This window comes from Mus caroli, unplaced genomic scaffold (assembly GCF_978045245.1).
Source record: "Mus caroli unplaced genomic scaffold, Mus_caroli_1 scaffold_16, whole genome shotgun sequence".
Classification (NCBI taxonomy): domain Eukaryota; kingdom Metazoa; phylum Chordata; class Mammalia; order Rodentia; family Muridae; genus Mus; species Mus caroli.
The window spans coordinates 10,870,857-10,890,219 of record NW_028227271.1 but is presented as its reverse complement, the minus strand read 5'-3'; the positions used below and the strand labels follow the sequence as shown (position 1 = coordinate 10,890,219).

The 19,363-nt window shown below is 45.4% G+C and overlaps 1 protein-coding gene across 1 annotated transcript in view; it reads right to left on the bottom strand.

Annotated features, from left to right (window-relative positions):
* Window positions 1-13,994, bottom strand: part of Yaf2 (YY1 associated factor 2) — a 58,277-nt gene extending 44,283 nt beyond the window's left edge. Inside the window, exons 1-2 of the mRNA XM_021183236.2 lie at window positions 13,817-13,994; window positions 13,399-13,524 (exon numbers count right to left, since the gene is read on the bottom strand). Coding sequence (XP_021038895.1) covers window positions 13,399-13,524; window positions 13,817-13,842 — 152 coding nt within the window. The 5' untranslated portion in view covers window positions 13,843-13,994. The remainder of the gene's footprint in view (window positions 1-13,398; window positions 13,525-13,816) is intronic.
* Window positions 13,995-19,363: the final 5,369 nt, after the last annotated feature.

The window sequence follows — 19,363 nt, the reverse complement described above, 5'->3', positions numbered from 1 at the left end:
TTGCTGGGAATTGAACTCAGGACCTCTGGAAGAGCAGTCAGTGTGCTCTTAACCACTGAGCCATCTCTCCAGCCTCCAACTGTCCATATTTTCAAAGTGACACTTCTTTACAATTAAAAAAAAAAAATGACACCAGGTTCCACCCAAAGTCCTAGGGACATTAATTATATTACACTCTGTAACTACACGTAAAACCTACATGTACATGTAGAGATTTATTTCTCCTCCAAAAAAAGTATAGTTTTAAATAATAAATATTACTAAATAATAATAGCATTCTTCTTTGGACATTAAAGCTAGCTAATAACATAATTTTATTCACTTTTCTACCTATTAATATTAATCCCCTCTACTTAACTAATAGATACAATTCAAAGTTGTTGCAATTATCATGAGAAGCTGAGAGCCCTTGATGTGGTAAATGAGTGTTATACATGTATGCAGTCCATGGCCATCCTGGGGAAAGCGCTTCAACCAGCTTCTGCAGCACTGTACATTCTCCAGGGCTTCTTCCTCCTCCAACTCTTCTGTGCTTCTTTGTTCTTCAATGCTCACTGTCTAGCACTGGAGGGAGAGGACTGGTGCCATTCTCCAAGGTCTTCTGAGGTTCTCTCTTCATCTCTGCAGTCTACTCCTTCTCATCTTCTTCATCCACGTCCTGGGCTTCCACTTAGTCACACATGCCAACCATTACGATGGACTGATGGCCCCTCTCTCCTGAGCCTTCTCTACATAGCTAGAGCACAGCTACCTCTCAGACTTCCTCTGGGTAGCTAGGGTTTATCAAAACTGAAAGTAAACTATTGCCTTCCTGACACTCCAATCACATAGGTAAGCCAGACTCCATTTGTGAGTCCTTCTTCTACATAACCCAATATTCTATCCCCATAACTATATCTAATTAACAACCTAGTCCTGTAAGTTTTCCCCTGAACATCCTAAATTCCATTCACTTCCCTCTGCACTGGCAGTGCATCAGACCACAACCAACTCTTCCTCAATGGCTGTGATTACTTCTCCTAAATGGTCCTCTGCAGTTAGAATTTAACCAGCAAGTGTGACTAAGTCAGAATGAAACACTACTGGCTGTGGTTCTAATCATGCATGCTACTGATAGTGAAAGAAAACATTTTTTAAATGCTTAAAAATAAAATCACAGAAAATTAAGGTCTTTTATCCAGTAAAATGGGGGAAATAAAATGTACCCCATGTAACTCAAAATGAAATGAAATGAATGTTCCTTAGAAAATAAGTGGGGGCTGGTGAGATGGCTCAGTGGGTAAGAGCACCCGACTGCTCTTCTGAAGGTCCGGAGTTCAAATCCCAGCAACCACATGGTGGCTCACAACCATCCATAACGAGATCTGACTCCCTCTTCTGGAGTGTCTGAAGACAGCTACAATGTACTTACATATAATAAATAAATAAATCTTTAAAAAAAAAAAAAGAAAATAAGTTGAAGGGCTGGAGAGATGGCTCAGTTGTTAAGAGGACTGACTGCTCTTCCAGAGGTCCTGAGTTCAATTCCCAGCAACTACATGGTGGCTCACAACCATCTGTAGTGGATCCAATGCCCTCTTCTGCTGTGTCTGAAGAGAGCAATGGTGTACTCATAGACATAAATAAACAAGTAACTCTTTAAAAAAAAAAAAGGAAAAGGAAATGAGTGGAAACCAGGAGCTCCTGGAATAGAGGCCTCCACAGCTCAATGCAGTATCCTCAGCTCCTCCGTAAGGTGCAGACAGGCAGGGAGGAGCTCCATTAAGACCCCCAACCACTGGGGACATTGCACACTACATCCATCACTCTACCTAGGCACCACCCTTACTCATCACCAGAATGCCGGGTGGGGTAAACAGCTGCCTCATTAGACTGCAATGTCACACTCGGACCAACCATTCCCGTAGGAAGAAAACTCTAGGAAGGAAGATACAGTGAAGCAAAACCAACATCCTTCCAGACCACACCCACTACTTTAGCACAGAGTGCTTCTGGGGCAGTTGCTTATTAACACTTCAGCACACACTGCTTACCACCCTACAGGACTGGAGTCCTTCTTAGACAGTAAAATGTTAACTATACTCTTCTGGTCAAGATACATATATGACAATCGACATCACTATACCAGAAAACTCACTTATTCTTGTATTTTTAAATTCCTCCATGCTCATTCCTCCCCTGACACACACACAAATTGGAGGCCCAGGAAGAGGAGGCAGTAAGTAAAGGAAGAGGGTAGGCAGGGTAGAAACTGACTGAAGCAATTTATGAAAGATGATTTTATTAGGAACTACTTACTCTTTTATGTTCTGATATCATGGGTAAGCATACTGGAATCCAAATAATTTACAATCAAGACTATTACTGTATCAGCACTCACATATTTGACTCCTTTAGCTAACACTTTTTAGTCATTACTTTCATTTAAAACTGTGAGAAAAGTATTTGTATAATCTCTATCTTAAAAATGAGAAGAACTAATACTCAAAAAAGACAGAAAATGGTAAAAAAAAAAAAAAAACAAACAAGAAAGTCTGCCACAGAAAAAGCAAACAAACAAACAAAACCATCCTGTCTTAGTTAAGGTTTCTATAGCTACCACAAAACATCCTGACCAAAAGCAAGTCAGGGAGGAAAGGTTTGATTCAGCTTACATTTGCTGCTCATCTCCAAAGGAAGTTGGGACAGGAACTCAAGCAGGGCAGAATCCTGAAGGCAGGAGCTGGTGCAGAGGCCATGGAGGGTTGGGGCTTAACAGCTTGCTTCCCATGTCTTGCTCACCCTGCTTTCTTATAGAACCCAGGGCCCCACCCACAAAAGGTTAACACTCCCCATCCATCACTATTTGAGAACATGCCTCACAGCTGGATCTCATGGAGGCGTTTCCTCAACTGAGGCTCCCTCCTCTCTGATGACTCTAGCTTATGTCAGGTTGACTTACAAATCCAGCCAGTACGTATTCAAATATGAGAGCTCCAGACCATGCTGCTAACTGCAGAGAACTCTTCAAGTTCCCACGTTTGACTTTTCATTATTTTCCTGGAGACATGTAAACTTTAAAAAGAATAAGTATGCATGCCACCACAGCCCCATGACCCCTCAACAGCCTACAACTACCTTTCATCCTGGGCACAGCTGGAGCCCTCCCTGCTGGTTTAGAAGACCTGCTAAGACTTCTGCTAAGAGGTAAGAGCTTCCTATGTGAGCTGGGAATGTGCGCACGCAGAGGCCTTTAATCTCAGTACTTTGAGAGGCAGGGTTAGGCAGATCTCTGAATTTGAGGCCAGACTGGTCTACAGGTTTACAGAGTGAGAGTCGGGCCTACACAGAGAAACCCTGTCTTGAAAAGCAAAAACAAACAAAAAGTATTATGTGTCAGGCACTGACATAGCCCAAAAAAGTGATCATGCTTTATCTAAAGTAAATGGCTGAGACTGGTGCAAACAATCCTCCTCCCACAGCCTCCCACATGCTATATACAGACATGTTCCTTCATGTGCTGCTCTGCAGTTCCTGCTTATAGGAAGTGTGTTTATGTTAGCTGTTAACAAGATATATAGCTATATCTAGGTATGAAGAAAATTACAAGAAATCCTTAAACGCTTGGTAGGGAGTCTGTATTCTCCCTCAGCTAGACAGAAGTGGTCCTCGACCTCCAGATACTTTAATCTCACACTAACTAGCTACTGGCCTGGCCTATCTCCCCACTATCACCATCACCACCAACATATCAGACTAGAGCCTCAAGTCCTAAGACAAACAGCGTAAGAAAACGCGAACAGTAAAGACCTCATTCTAGCAGATTCTAAGCACGGCCTCTTAGATCTTTAGGACAACACTACAAAACTCTTCCAAATGTAGCTGAAATCCCAAAGGGGGCCTGCAAACAACAGTGGCCTTAACTTATTCAAGAAACGGAACAATAAAGTCCTACTACAAATCTGTTGACAGTGTTCTTCACTCTGCAGACTGCCTGAATCCTAACCAGTCTGTCCCAGGAAATGAGCCTGCGTTCTGGGGGTTCTTTAAAGACTCCCTCCAACTCCTAAAATCTTAGTTCTACAACTTTCCAAAACAAACAATATTATCAAATCTCTACAGAATCGTTCAAAGCAGATGACTGTCATAGGACAGTTTATGTAACAACAGAAAGAGTAAAAATCTAAGACTCAAACACTATAGACGTTCAACAAATATTTGATTAAGTGAATACCTTACTTAAAAAAACCACAATGATATGACATTTCACTACAAGCTTTAAATGGAATAACTTAAGAGAAAATATGATTTTTAAACCAAAGGCTCAAGGATTCAGATGAGCCCTGTGGTTTAGTACCGGGGTGACAGTTGATACTTAGCAGTAACATCCCACCAAGTGTAATGTCCTCAAGGAAGGAGACAAGCAGAGTCTTGGCTCGCTTGCTTGCTTGTCTGAGAAACTCTCTCCCAAAGCACAGTCAGGCGGCCTGGCCACAGCTCTGGATCTGACACCCACCGTGACTAGATGGGCACTCCTCCTCCTCAGCCACGTAGGGAGACTGGCAAATGGAAGGCTACATAGGAACAGGCTGTTCTATGTGTCCGTGGTAAGGTACCAATTAGCAGTAGAAATGCTTTGACAAATTCCTCCTGCCAGAACCACTAATGGCCACTGAAAGTGAACCTGACAAGCAGCTGTTCTCTGCCCCCTCACCAGTAAACACCACTGCTTACTACTCATGCTACGCGTTCTGCCTGTGTGCCTGTATGTGCAGCATGCCAGAGGACACCAGATTCCCTGGAACTGAGTTACAGATGCTTGTAAACCACCATGTGGGTGCCACTCAAAAGCATGTATGATGCCATTTGTATTGCACTAGTTTCTAGAAGAAGTGCCCATAACCACTTTGTATACTTGTGAGCCTCTGGAAAGCTTTAATGAAGGCATAAAGGATAAACAAGATTTATCTACAAAATAGATTTAACTTGTCCCAGGGTGGGCAAGTATCCCCACCCTTACCTCTACCCTCAGGGAGCACAAACTGTTCTCTCAGCTTGGGACCTTTCAACAGCTAGGTGTAGCCAATGAGAAAGCAGCTGCCAGCACCGCCTACTTAGAGCCTTAGTGGCAACCAAAGCGCAGCTCCTGAGGCCCCAGAGCTAGCCCTACCTAGCCCTGGGGTGGGAAATGGGAACCAACCTGAGGGAGGGAACTTCAGTTAAGGACTTGCCTCCATCAGACTGGCCTGTGGGCATGTCTGTGGAGTATCTTCATAACTGCTAACTGACATCAGAGGGCTCAGCCCACAGTGGACAGTGCCATCCCTGGGCAGAGGTCCTGGGTTCCAGAAGGAAAGTAGCAGAGGACGGAGGGGACCAGACAGCAAGCAGCATTCTTCCAAAGTGCAGCTCCTGCCTCCAGGTTCCCTCAATGATAGACTAAAGCCCTTCCTCCCAAGCTGCTTTAGGTCAGCTTTCTCACAACTGAAAAGCAGACAGGGATGAGGGTTAGGGATACACAGCCATGACTGTGGGTTACAGACAAACAACAGTGTTACCTAAGGCTGCTCTCTATTGAAGAACTGGTGAGTGACAGGATCCTTCCTGCTGACTGGACCCCACGGCCAATGCACTTGTCTCACCTCGGTTACAGAAAGCTACCCTCTGACTGTCACACGGATTAAAGCAGCATCATGAAAACATGGCAGAGCAGCTAAAAGCACAAGTGAGAAAACCAACTCACATAGTGCATGGGCCAGGGACACTATAAATTCTTGAGTTTACGGCTAAGTCAGGTGCCAATAACCAAAAGGATGACAGGGGGAAAAAATTGTACAACTACCTGTGCCTACAAATGTTAAAACAATGGTTAAAAAATTCTGCATGGAGGTACACTGCATGGATAGAAAAAAAAGAAAAAAACAAAAAAAACGTCTAGAAGCCTTATGGATACTGAATGAGCTTCAGTGCTAGGACATGGAGAAATGAGGCGAGGCTAGTTCAAAGCATACGTCCTACTAGCTACGATCTGCAGGTGAGAAAGGTAGTACAAAGGGTGATGAAGAATTGTTGCCAATGGTCTACTCAGCATGTGCCCTTCATGTTAAAGTCATCAGTATGCCAGGTGAAATGTGCCCACTGGTGGCTCAATAGTCCCATGGCTGGTATGAGTGAATTCAATGACCTTCCGAGACCTGGTCCCCAAGAAGGAGCTCACGACTGAAAGTACTTATTAGGCAGGACGAGAGCTGGAAGCTAGGGAGGTCATAGCAAATGCTGGAGTCGTTATTGCTGTCCATCCGTTTTGCTACTGGGTATGATGCAAGATAAATGAACGAATGTTGCGGAACTCTCGTCTCCATTTAGCAAAACCTATCAAACTACCTTCTATGTTTATTCCTCATTCTCATGGGTTATTACTGTTGTTGGTTTTGGCCCAACAAGCTTCATTTTATACGGTCAGTGACTACTGCAGACTCATAACTAGTCAAAACACCAAGGATAAGTGACTCTCACCATGGACAATAGCACACACAAAGTTCCGCCCTAAGTAAGAGAAAATGATCTTACATCAAGGCTCAGGGATCATGTGAAAAAAAGACCACAAGAAATGAAAAAGAGCCAGAGAACAGACTGGACTGTTGAGAACTCTTTTCTCCAGCCACTGCCATCTTGGTATCAGTGTAGCTGACGAGACATTTCCTATCTGCAGGAGAGAAAGTCCAGGCGTAAGAAGGTGCACGAGTCACCCCTTCTCCTCTATGAAATATACACACTGGCAGCAGGAAGCCTCTTCTTGGATGGTTCATGCTCCTCCTCTAAGCAACCCCAATTAAACTTACTGGTTCACAAGCTGGTGTGAGGCACAACTGTTTCTCCGTCTGTCTCTGCCTCCCTATCTGAGGCACACAGAAATAGTATTGCCCAGGAACAGCCCAGCACCTGAGCATCATGCTCTGAGGCTCATCGTTTACTGAGAAACCACTTTTTTAAAACATATAAGGACCAATATTATAGAGGATTTTTAAAAGCTGTTTGCAGCATTTTGAGAAAGAAAGCAATCAGTCTAATATCTCAGGAAAGAAATGGCCCAGGACTGTGAACTGTAACTACAGAAACTAACCAGAGGACCTGAGACAACCAAGGAACGACAAACAGTGCATGAAGAATCCCAGTCAATTAGGGTCACAGTTGAGAATATGATGTTGTCTAGCTTAGGTAAGAGAGAAGGTTCTGCCACATCCAAGAGAAGGAATGTAGAAACGTCAGATATGACTAAGCAAAAATTAATTTCAGAGACTTACTAGGAAAAACAGTGTTTGTGACATCAAGGAAAGAATATTTTCATTCAAAAAGCAAAAGCCACCAACAAAGACCAAAAAGGTGACACTGGAAGAAGTCTGAAATCAAGTGAATAAGGTTTAGCCATAAGGTAGGCAGTCAATTATCAGACTAAATAAGGAGGAGAAAGTATCTGTTCAAGTCAGTCTACTTCAGGGAAAGAAACCCAAGACTGTAAAACTGTAGCCTAGCAGTTCACAGTTTTTGGTCTCGGGATCTCACATGCCTATGTGGTTTTTGTAAAGATTTAAATGTATTTTTATTGTATGTATCTGAGTGTTTGCCTGTATGTGTGTGCGCACCAAATGCATGCAATGCCAAGGAGGTCAGAAGAGGGCTTCATATCGCCCTGAGACAGCAGATATGGACAGTTACAAGCAGCCATGTGGTACTGGGAATTGAACCATGGTCCTCTGGAAGAGCAGCCAGGGCTCTTAACCTCTGAGCCACCTCTCCAGCCTCTGTTTATGAGTGCTCATCTATGTATACTATACTAGAAAGAAAAACCCTGAGATCACAGCCCAGGGGCAAAGCATTGCTTTACCACTCATGAAGCCTTGCAGAAACCACACAAATATATAATATAGATTTGCCAGTTCATTTTAAAACACATCACATTTAGTTCAGTGATAGATTCCCTGCAAGAGGGGAAAGTCTCTGCATCTTCCAAAACACAGCAACTTTGTATACAGTGGGTTGGGGTTTTGTCTGTTTGTTTGTTTGTTTTTAACAAGCGTCCCAAAATCTACTTAACCAAAGTGTGTTCTGTTATACCTATTTATGCAGTTAATTTTTGTACTATGTTATCTTGGCCCAAAAGCATGAAATATACTTAGACTCCAATAGGTATGCTAAAAAAGAAAAGGGTCTTTTCTTTTCTTTTCTTTTCTTTTCTTTCTGCAAAGACAGTGTCTTACATTGTAGCCCAGGCTGACCTGAAACTTGCAATATGCCTGCCTCTACTTCCAAGGCACTAGAACAACAAGCTTACACCTCCACACCTCAGCCTCAGTGGCCCTTCATATAATTATGAACATTCTTCTTACTAAGTAGTCATTTCTTAAAGTTTAGCTGCAATGGAAAACCTAAAACCACATCAACTAAATTTTCAAGACATTTCCTTAAAAACCTTTCTGTTTTGTACTTTGAATATTTATGCATGGCTCTTTAACACCACACACTGCATTGATTATCAGGAAATAACAGCTCACTAAATTATACAGATCTTCCAAATGTGGAGACATTTCATGAAAATATCAGAAATTACATTCACTGGTATCAACACCAGTCTTACCAGAAAAAAAAAAAAAAAATATATATATATATATAAAAAGAAAAGCAGAAAGTAAAAGTAGTGTACAGGAAAATAAGATGAGAAGCACTAAACTCATTACTGTGACTATGGGTTTGCAAAAGTATAGTTTTCACTTGACTTATATCACTGATAAAAAACACTGTCAATTTTTCTCTTAGGAGTGACAGACTTAACTGAATTTGCTTTTAGAAAATATGTATGAGAGATTCGCATCTGAATACTTATGGTTTTCCAGGTAGCCTTTCACGTGTAAACGACGTTTCATGACAATGAAGACAGTCAGATCGACTTGTGCCAAGGCAACACAAGTGTCCCCCTTGGCCGCCATCAGGCACTTGGCCTTCAGTACCGTGCTCTATGTACTTCCCGTCTGTCAGACTAAGAGCAAAGACTTGACAAAACCAGCCTTGTGTCATGTTTCACAAGCCCCCTTAGGTGACACTGGGGTGGACTTTCACTAAGTGGGAAAGGGGACGATGAACCTTGGCAGCAGTGCCTCTACTTTGACGGACACGTTTACCTCCCCATGCCTCTGCGCTGTTCACAACGGTCAGCAGTAAAAAGAACAACCTGGCATCACTAACTCTTGTAAGCGTGCTCAGAGCTCCCGAGGTTCCCGAGAATAAACCCTCAAGAACAAGTCCCTGACTAACAAGCACAACTGCTCTTCACATAGTGGAGGACCAGGACTGTGTATGTCAACAGAAAGCCCAGACCAGTACACAGCCCTTGTTTTGCCTCTCTTATTTCTATACCTAGTATCTAGAACTGGTCCCAAACCTCACCTCAAACCAACAAACAGCCACTGTAACAGACAGCAGTACACTGTAAAGATTTTCACCTGAAAATAACTGGCCGCGTTAGGTTTCTTCAAAATGTGTACTTTAGAATTTATTCACAGAAACTGAAATAACTTGTTACCATTAATCAGCTCATAAATAAAAACATAGCTCATGAAGAATGTATTTTTATTTATTCATTTCTGAGTATGAGTATTGTACCTGCACTTGTATCTATAGACCATGTATGTGCCTGTTACTGCCAAAGGCCTGGAGAAGCCATCACAGCCCCTAGGACTGGAATTATTGTCAGTTGTGAGCTGCCACATGAGTGTCGGGAATGGAACCCAGGAGTTGAAAGAGCACCTGCTGCCCTTAGCCAATGATCCACCTTTCCAGCCCTCACTTATAAAATTGTATTTACTCCAAAGTGTTTCTCACCCATAAAAACACGACCAAAAGCAAAGAAACACAAAATTTCCTCGTTACAGTGAGTACCTAACTCAGGTTTTGTATAACCAAATATACTAAAGAAACTTTGCTGAATGCCACAGTTCAAATGAGGTATGAACCTGTTACCAGGCTCACCTACCATAAAAACTAACACTTTTTCTACTGTGACATCTTTTCCTTATCTCCCCAAACGGACCCAAGGGGAGACCTATCTTTAAGCCTTCATTGCCTGCTATGCTTGGCCATCTGACTGACTGGAAGAACTTACCAGCTCTTTAAACCTTCATTACCTGCTATGCTTGGCCATCTGACTGACTGGAAGAACTTACCAGCTCTCATTTAGATCAGCGTTCAAAACCAAAGCTAACAGTGTTGTCACCTCTATTTATAACCATCTGCTATCCAAATTCAGCAAGAAAGTAATTTTCTATTCCTCCATGAGGATACTCGTCTTAATTCAACCATCAGCAATTACTACCCTCACAGGCAACACTACATACGTCCCTTTCTATGACACGGAATGGTTTATTTCCCAAAGTCTTACACTATTAGACTTACTGAATTTAAGACAAAAGCCAGCTATAAAGGACGAGGCAGCGCCTCTGACGATGTCTTTGTTTTATTGCTTTTATCTCATTAGTTTTTATTTTGTTTTTGGTCCCTATCTGGGGTGGCTCCTGCCTGTAATCCCAGCACTCAGGAGGCTCCAGCTAGAGGAATGCTGTATGTGCAAGGTTAGCCTGAGATACAGGGCAAGGCTGACTCAAAAGAATCCCGAGGGGTTTTGGTTTTTGTTTTTTGGGGTGGCAGTGTCGTTTTGTTTTACATTTATCATTGCTTCTCATAAAAGCACGATACAGAAATTTAATATCCTTGAAGTAAATTGTTTATAGTCTAGATTTTTTTAAAGGATTAATCAAGTTTAAACTAAAGCCATCAAATACAAAATGAAATTCGATGATAAAATGGCATAAATTTATAGGATGTAATTTATTAACCGAGGAATTGTGGCATATATCGTATGAGGATAGCCTCATTCTGCAGCATGGCATGGCCTACCAAAGATGCAGCCAAAGAAAGTCATCGCCTGTTCCGACACAGAGCAGCGGCATCAGGTGCTCTAATTAGAGAGTACATGTGTGTACATACACGTATGTAAGTATACATCCATCCCAGTAAAATAGCTAAAGGAACACTATGAGCCCATCTTCTATAAAGAAGAAAAGGCTTCAGACATCTAGAATAGCTTAGGCTTGCCTTCGAGATTGGCAACTCGAACAGATTCAGTTCAGAGGTTGTTCTGGCCCAAGGGATCCAAATGCTGGCTGTGGTCACACAAACAAGTCATTAGCAAGCTGTGTCCCTGTGTGCTGCAGCTGCCCCCTCCCTGCTCTCCTTCCTGCCAGCCTCGCTCTTTACATCCTATCTGCTAACAGACACATCAACTGGGGGAACAATGTCCCCCGACCACTCAACTCTTGCCTTCCATCTGTGTCCCACAGTCCTTCACTGGTTTCCTGTCACTCCTATTAGGAAACACTGCATGTAACCAGCATCTACTTATTAACGAGGCCATGTTCTACTGATCCATCCAAACACGGATCTCAGGGAAAAGCAAAAGGAAATGTAACAGACGACAGAGAAGTTACAACTCCTGTCGTCCACTTAGGGGTAAAGTCAAAGGAGACAATTAATTCAGAGAGAGAGAGGAAGAAGCTGAGAGGGACACTGTGCCGAGCACTTACTTTTAGGAACAGAGAGTCCCTTAGACTTCTGGTGAGTGGCCCAGAGCCTCTTCACTTCCAATCCAAATGACAATGCTTCTCTGAGTCCTCCTCAAGTAATGTTTCCACCACTAAAAATTGGATCTACTGGTTAAAAAAAAAAAAAAAAGCCAGGGGCCTGCAGGTGGGTCTCAGGCCTCTCTAAAGCAGGCCCACTTCTGTTGTGGGCCAGCTCCTCTGTGTGCTACAATCCTTCTTCTTCCAGGAGCCAGGGATTCAGCCTAGTGCTTCTCTTCTGAGTGTCACCACCTACTCTACTTCTCGGGGGCTCCTCTAACCCCAAGACTGGCTGTGGAGTAGGACATACCAACTTCCCCCCCATCCTTGCTGTCCCTGCAAAGAAACAAATAGGCTCTTCTAATCCAGTGTTCTTCTAAAAGTATGAGAGAATAGAAAAACAAAAGCAAAAAAAAAAACCCAAGTCAAATGATCTCAATCTCCATATTGCTCATTTACAAATACACGTATATTATACACTAAGCCATTTCCATGGCTATATATATCCTTATATAGACATATACACCGTGCTTTCCAAAACACTTAAAACGTGAGTCCAGAAATAGCAAGTAGTTTCTCTTTTTAGAATCTTTCCTTGAACTTAAAAGGGATTTAAAATCTTGCTTTTTAATAGACACCAAGAAATACTGAAAATATTGTATTCAATGTAAATGAGAATTCGCAGTAAAAACCTATTGAGATTTATAAGACAGGTATGTCAAAAGCAAGCAGTATTGTGGAAACAATAAAATCCTGACATGTCTCTACACGTACAATGTTAGTAAAATTCTATAAACTGAGTTTAAAAAAAACAGGATACATCATTTTTAGAAATAACTTTGACTATTTAGAATGTCAAAATTATACAGGCCCTCTGTTTCAAACAGAAAATTCCCCCTATTCTGTAATCATATGTATTTGAATAGGCTTCATAGCAGCAAAATAAATACCTTACTTAAATATTGCTACAAATCACTGCAGAAGTAGATTTAAAGGCTGCCTTCCCAAGGGAACTAGGACCAAGTGGAGACAGATCAAGAATGCTACTGAGTTCGAATTTCCTAAATTTAACTCTTTTAAATGTTTTTTTTTAAAGACAATTATAATACTATATGCCTACCATACAACAAATTCAGGGCCGGAAACAGACAAAGATCATGTCATCTCGTTTGTGTAAAAATATCCAGGCACTGGAGTAAAACTGCGTTGCTGGGTTCACCTCCCAACCAACTACTTAACTGTAAAAAATATTACAGAAATAGAACAACAACAACAACAACAAAAAGCCAGACGCGAAACCTTGGCCTGACCCTTTCCGGACATCCGTTACTAAGAAAGTTTAATCCATTACGATCCTACAGCGATACTTTTTCCCCAGGGGGACCGAGTGACATCGCGGCCTTTCCTCCGTCCCCTCCCCCGCCCGGGCTCCCCGCTCCCCGTCCCCGCCCCCTCCCCGCACACTAACACCACAATGCGACCAGCGACCACGGTCTCTGCGCCCGGCTGGGGCGGGGGCACCGCACCGGTCACGCACGGAACCGCACGGCACTGCACGGCAGCGGCCGGCGACCCCCACCGATAATTCATCCTCCGCAGCAGGCACCACCGCCGCCACCACCGAGCCCTCGCCGCCAGCCGCGGCTCAGCCGGGTCGCGCCCCACCGCGGCCGCCGCCTGGCTGGCCGCCCCGCCGTCCCGCGTCGCGCGGGGGGCCCCCGCGGGGGATCCACGGGCGCGCCGGACTCACCGGGTGGAGGTGCCCTTCCGCACATCGCACATCATGCACTTGAAGGCCTCGGCGCTGTTCCGGAAGGTGCAGACACTGCAGTCCCAGTAGCCCTCATCCGAGGCGGGCTTCGGCTGCCGCTTCGGCCTGCAGGACACAACCGGACACGACGCAGCGCGGGGTCAGCCGCAGGCCGCGCCCGGCCCCGCGCCCCGCCCCGCCCGGCCCGCGACCCCCGCCCCGCCCGGCGCCGCGCGGGGGAGGGGAGCGCGGCCGCTGACCCCGGCCGCCATCGCGGCCCATTGTGGGCAGCCGCGCGCCCCGCCGCGCCGCGCCGCACCCCCTCTCCCCCCACACACACGCGCGCCCCGCGCCGCGCCGCTCCACGCCACGCCACGGGATCCCCGGGCCGCGGGCGCTCCGCCGGCGGGTGCCCTACCTGGTGGGGCTCTTCTTGTCGCCCATGCTTGCTGCCGACGCGCGCCGGTCTGTCAGCGCCGGGGTGAGGGGCCGGCGGAAGCGCGGAGGCGAGGGGGCGGGGAAGGCCGCGCCGCGAGCTGCAGCCGCCGCCGCCGCCGTCGCCGCCGCCGCTGCCGCCGCCGCCGCCGCCGCCGCCGGATCCCACGCAGCCTCCAGCTGTCGGGGAAACTCCTGCCCGCGCGCACGTGACCCGCGCCGGCCAACCAGCGGCCGCGCCGGAGACTTCAAACGCGGGGAGCGCGGCCCAGCACCGGCGGCGAGTTCGCGGCGCCGCCTCCCTCCTGCTCTCCCGCCCGCTGGCTGCCCGGAGCGCTCCGGCCGTGGTCGCACGCCCCGAAGGGCGCGATGGCAGGCGCCCGCAGTCACGCGTGCGCCCGGCGCGGCGGGGACTGTCATCCTTCCTTCTGGGGAAGCGACCCAGAGGCTCAGGAGAGGTTCGGTGCCCTGCTCTAGCTTACATAATTCAAAGGTGACGAAACCAGGGTCTGATCCGGTTTTAATTCCAGCGGCGTCCTCCTGGCCTCACGGGGCTCTGCAGTGGCTTGTTATAAAACGGACGCTCGTGAGCCTACGTAAGGCAGACGAGGTTGCTTGTGCCCTGGACACCACCTCCCCGAGTCTCCTTACTCCAGCCTGGCGGGGATACACACCTCGCCTGCTAGACCCAATCAGCCATCTCGCTGGTCCTTGAAGCTCTGCTTCCCACCTCGCCGATCTGGCGGGTACCCCACAACCAGAGTTAGCTTGCCATCCCTCTGATCGAGGGGCGACTTTAGCATGCCAAGTCGGTGAACCGTCATCAGGAAAGCTGCCCCTGAAGAAAGGAGAGATGAAATCCATCCCTTCTCGGAGCCCTGCCTTCTTCTGCCTTATTTGGGGGTGCTGATGGAGGCGGTGTAGCCTTACCATCAGGCTTAACTGAAGGGGACCCAGTTCAGGCACTGCGTACTTAACAGTTGATCTGACTGTGTGGCTCCTGGGATACTATAAGGTTGTTTAGAAAATGTATCCAGCTGGGCCAGAGCAGGATGGAGCAAATTTTCATCACAATACTCAGAGTGAGATGGCAACTAAAAACTTGAGGAGCTAACTATTTAGGAAGTCCTTAATATTTTGAACTATATCGTCTGTGGGTAATTGGAATAGGAAAGCAAAACTCCAGCAAAGGGGAGACTACTGTATTGATGTGTTACTTACCAAACAAGAATTAATAACCAAACTGGAGAATGCTCTCCTTTTTATCATTGGGAATTGGAGATTAATTGGGGTAATTAAGAAGGAAATGGGCTTCAAGCTTCTGAGAAAAGAAAGTCAAAATGAAGTATAGCAGAACGGGCGGGAGTATACAGCTCAGAGATGGAGCACTTGCACAAGGCACTGAGTTACTAGAGATTTGAAAAAGCATTTAAAAGATTGTTTTATGTGGGGTTTGCTTGGGTGCTTAGTATTACTTTATTTTTGCAGAATAGAGAGTCTGACTTACTTGAGTATAAAAGTTATATATTAGAGGTTGCGTTAATTTTCTAAGATAAAAGAGACTGAGTGGCTTATGCAATGGAAATGTACTGTCCCATAATACTAGAGGCTCCAAGTAGAAGATAAAGATATCAGGGCTGCTTTCATCCAAGGCTCCACTTTGCTTGCAGATAGCCATCTATCTAGGTCCCACCTTCAAAGGGGCATCTTTGTATGTGAGTGCCTGTATCCTAATCTCTTTTTATCACTTCTGCCTATGCCATGCTCTCTTATAAGGCCATCACTCATTGGATTAGCACCTACACTACTAATGATCTCTCTCTCTCTCATGACTTATATGGGCATTGGTGGTTCTCCTCCATGTATGACTGTGTGTCTGTGATGATGTTGGGTCCCCTGGAACTAAAGTTACAGTTTTGTTTTGTTTTGTTTTGTTTTTCGAGACAGGGTTTCTCTGTATAGCCCTAGCTGTCCTGGAACTCACTTTGTAGACCAGGCTGGCCTCGAATTCAGAAATCCGCCTGCCTCTGCTTCCCAAGTGCTGGGATTAAAGGCGTGCACCACCACGGCCCAGCTTAGAGTTACAGTTTTAACCCACCATGTGGATGCCGATAATTGAACCAGGATCCTCTGGAAGAGCAGTCAGTGCTTTTAACCACTGAGCCATCTCACCAGACAACTGATGACCTCATTTTAATTACCTCTTTAAAGAGAAACAGAAAGGGCTTCCCAACCATCTGTAATGAAACCTAGTACATAAAGTAAATAAATAAATCTTAAAAAAAAAAAAAAAAAAGATGGGGGGGGGCAAAAAGAGAGGTGGAAGCAGACAGCAGAGAAGCAATCCCGTTGGGCCAGCCCTGCTCTGCTCTGTTGCCTCTACTGCAGAGCCTCCGGGACTATACCTGTCAATGAGAGAACCTGTGTCCAGCATCTGTAGCTCCCCACAGGGTCCTAGCTGACACTAGTAACTATCACATGTTTCCTCAGTGTGCTTGTCAGTTTTATGTCAACCTGACCCAAGCTAGAGCCATCAGAGAGCAGGGAACCTTGAGGAAATACCACCGATGAGATCCAGCCACAAGGCATTTTCTTAATAATCCATGGCGGGGAAAGCAGGCTGAGCAAGCCACATGGAACAAGCCAGTTAGCAGCACTCCTCCATGGCCTCTGCACCAGCTCCTGCCTCCAGGTTCCTGCGCTGTGTGGGTTCCTGTCTGGACTTTTTCCAACGATGAGCAGCAATATGGAATTATAACGCGTTCCTCTCCAGCCTGCTTTTTGGTCATGGTGTTGTATCACAGCAGTAGAAACCCTACATCACTCAGCCAGGCTGAGTTCTTTACCTGGCGAAGTTCCTGGTGAGTCTTCCTGCTCAAACAGTGCTGGCTCATGTGAATGCTAAGGTCTCCACCAACTTTAACTGTCAGATGCTAAAGCACTAAGAAGTGCTCTCAAGACCACCTCGCACTGAAGACAATACCACCATGTTCACGCTACTGAAGACAATACCACCATGTTCACGCTGACAGCGTAGCAGCAGCCCAGATTTACTTTTGTAGTCAGGTTCAGTTTCCCTATTCAACAAATCCCTTGTTTACCAGGTGGCCCGGTGGTGTAAGGAGCACTAAGTATCCAAGTAATAGTTTCTTCTTTCCATTCATTGGAACCACTGTGGTGGTCTCATGGTAGTGTCATAGGACTCATAACCCCTTATTAAGTAGTGTTCAGTATGGAAGCCACAGAAAGCAAAATGTCTACAAACAAGTATGATAAGAAGAGCTACATCTCTCCCTGTCTGTGCACATGTGTGTCCTTCTCTGTGTGCACACATGCATATGCAGGCCAGCTGTCAACATCAGGTGTCTTCTTCAACCACTCAACACCTTCTCTTTGAGATCAGGTCTCCTGCAGGACCTGGGGTTCTCTGATTCAGCTAGACTGGCTGGCCAGTGAACCCCGAGATCCTTTGTCTCTGCCTATCCTGCTGGGATAACAGGCTCACACCACTGTATCCCGCTTTTATCCGAGGATCCTAAGAAGTTGAACATGGGCCCTATGCTTTCACAGCTAGAACTTTCCCAGTTGAACAATCCCCCCCCAACCCAATCCCAGCTTTGCACTTGTATTCTGGTAACCGGAAGGGCGGCACCATCTTTTGACCTCTGACCCAAATGGTACATTGCTTCTTGCAAGATGGCATCACGCCCAAGCATGGTGATTCACACAGATAATCCCATCCCTCCGGGGACTGTAGCAGAGGGATTGCTACTGTGAGTTATAGGCCAGCCAGGGCTGTAGAGGAAGGTCCTGTCACAATAAACAAACGAAAGAACTGGAGGCATCATACTCTTTCAGGATGTTGTCTGATGCAACCAAGACTTAGTCATAAGCATTATTCTGTTCTGTAGGGGCAGTTGCTTCGTAGAGATGAAGTACGTGGTATGATTAGTGAGTTCCCTGGGTATGAGCAGAGTGCCGCTTTCCTCTTGGCATGAGCTCAGTTCATTAACCAGAAGCACTGTTGAACAGAATACAATGAAAGTGATGACAGAGAGTCCACAGACAGTGATACCAACAGGAGTGGTCTATAACGCAGTGAGGGCAGATACTAGATAGAATACATGCCTGTTTCACTGAAAATATCTTTCTTCCGTGCCACAAGGAAATGGTCAATATAATGAAACTCTTGAGGGAGCTGATTTCTTCACTCAAGGAAACGTGCCGCACCCAGTGTTGGTTTGTGCTCTTTCCTAGTAAGAGACTCAGCAGTAGTAATGTATCCAGCCGAGCTACGAGGTTACTTTAGTGAGAGGAACATGTGCTGAGCTCCTGCAAAGGTTCTGTTTCAGACAATATGGCCGACACTCTGCAGGGGAGCTCACTGAGAAAGCGCTAGGGTGGTTGGGAAAGGTGAATGGCATTCATGTTCTCCCATTACAAGCTCTCCCTTCATCGGGTGCTCTTTGTGGATTGGCTTTATAGCCCACTCTGCCACTCCTTCTAAAATATCCATCCAATACCCGGTTCTTACCTTTTTACATCAGTTATCCAGTCATCTCTGAGTTCATGGGGCTTAAAGGTTAGAAATTACCCTTGAATCAGCACACTCCGACCATGCCCTAATCCAGACAATGTGGTCAGTTGAACTGCTAAACTTTCTCCTTAACAGAGTTTTTCTCCACTGCCACCCCCAGAGCTACTTCTCATCAGGACTAGAGTAACACAGCCATCTACCTTGGTTGGTGCCATCATATCCTACGGAACCATTTGTAAGCCAGGCCTAAAGTTCTTCCTTTATCTGTTGCATGAAATTCTTTTTAAAGCTTCAGATGTGGACAGAGGAAATGCCTATTGTGCATTTGTCTTTATTCTTGCTTGTATCCAATATCCTACACACCACTTCTATGGAATGCTTGTTGTTATGCATGTACATACAGAGTACAATACAGAAGTGTATTGTGGTCATTTGGTGTGATGTCATGGTTAATGGTTCCATCTCTACACAGAGGTAAATATAAAGACAGAAGCATAAAAGAATCATCTACAAAAGAGGCATAGGTTTGCTCCAAAGCCATAGAGGTCCACACTATGATTTTTATCTTTATATTTTTGGGTACAAAGAATATCTGGGGCTGATGAGATGGCTCAGCAGTTAAGACCACTGACTGCTCTTCCAAAGGTCCTGAGTTCAAATCCCAGCAACCACGTGGTGGCTCACAACCACCCGTAATGAGATCTGATGCCCTCTTTTGGCAAGTCTGAAGACAGCTACAGTGTACTTAAGTATAATAATAAATCTTTAAAATAAATAAATAAATAAAAATTTAAAAAAATATCTGCTTAGTGTGCTGTAGACTATTCTATAGACATGGCTATTTCCATTCTCACTGGTACTTATTTTGATATCGTGAAAGTGTTGTTTGAACTATGTTCTTTTAATCTTGGTATGGTGGCATGTGTGTGTTATCTCCGTACTTGAGGGTAGAGGTAGAAGAAACTTGAGTTAAACCTGAGTGACAGAGCAGGT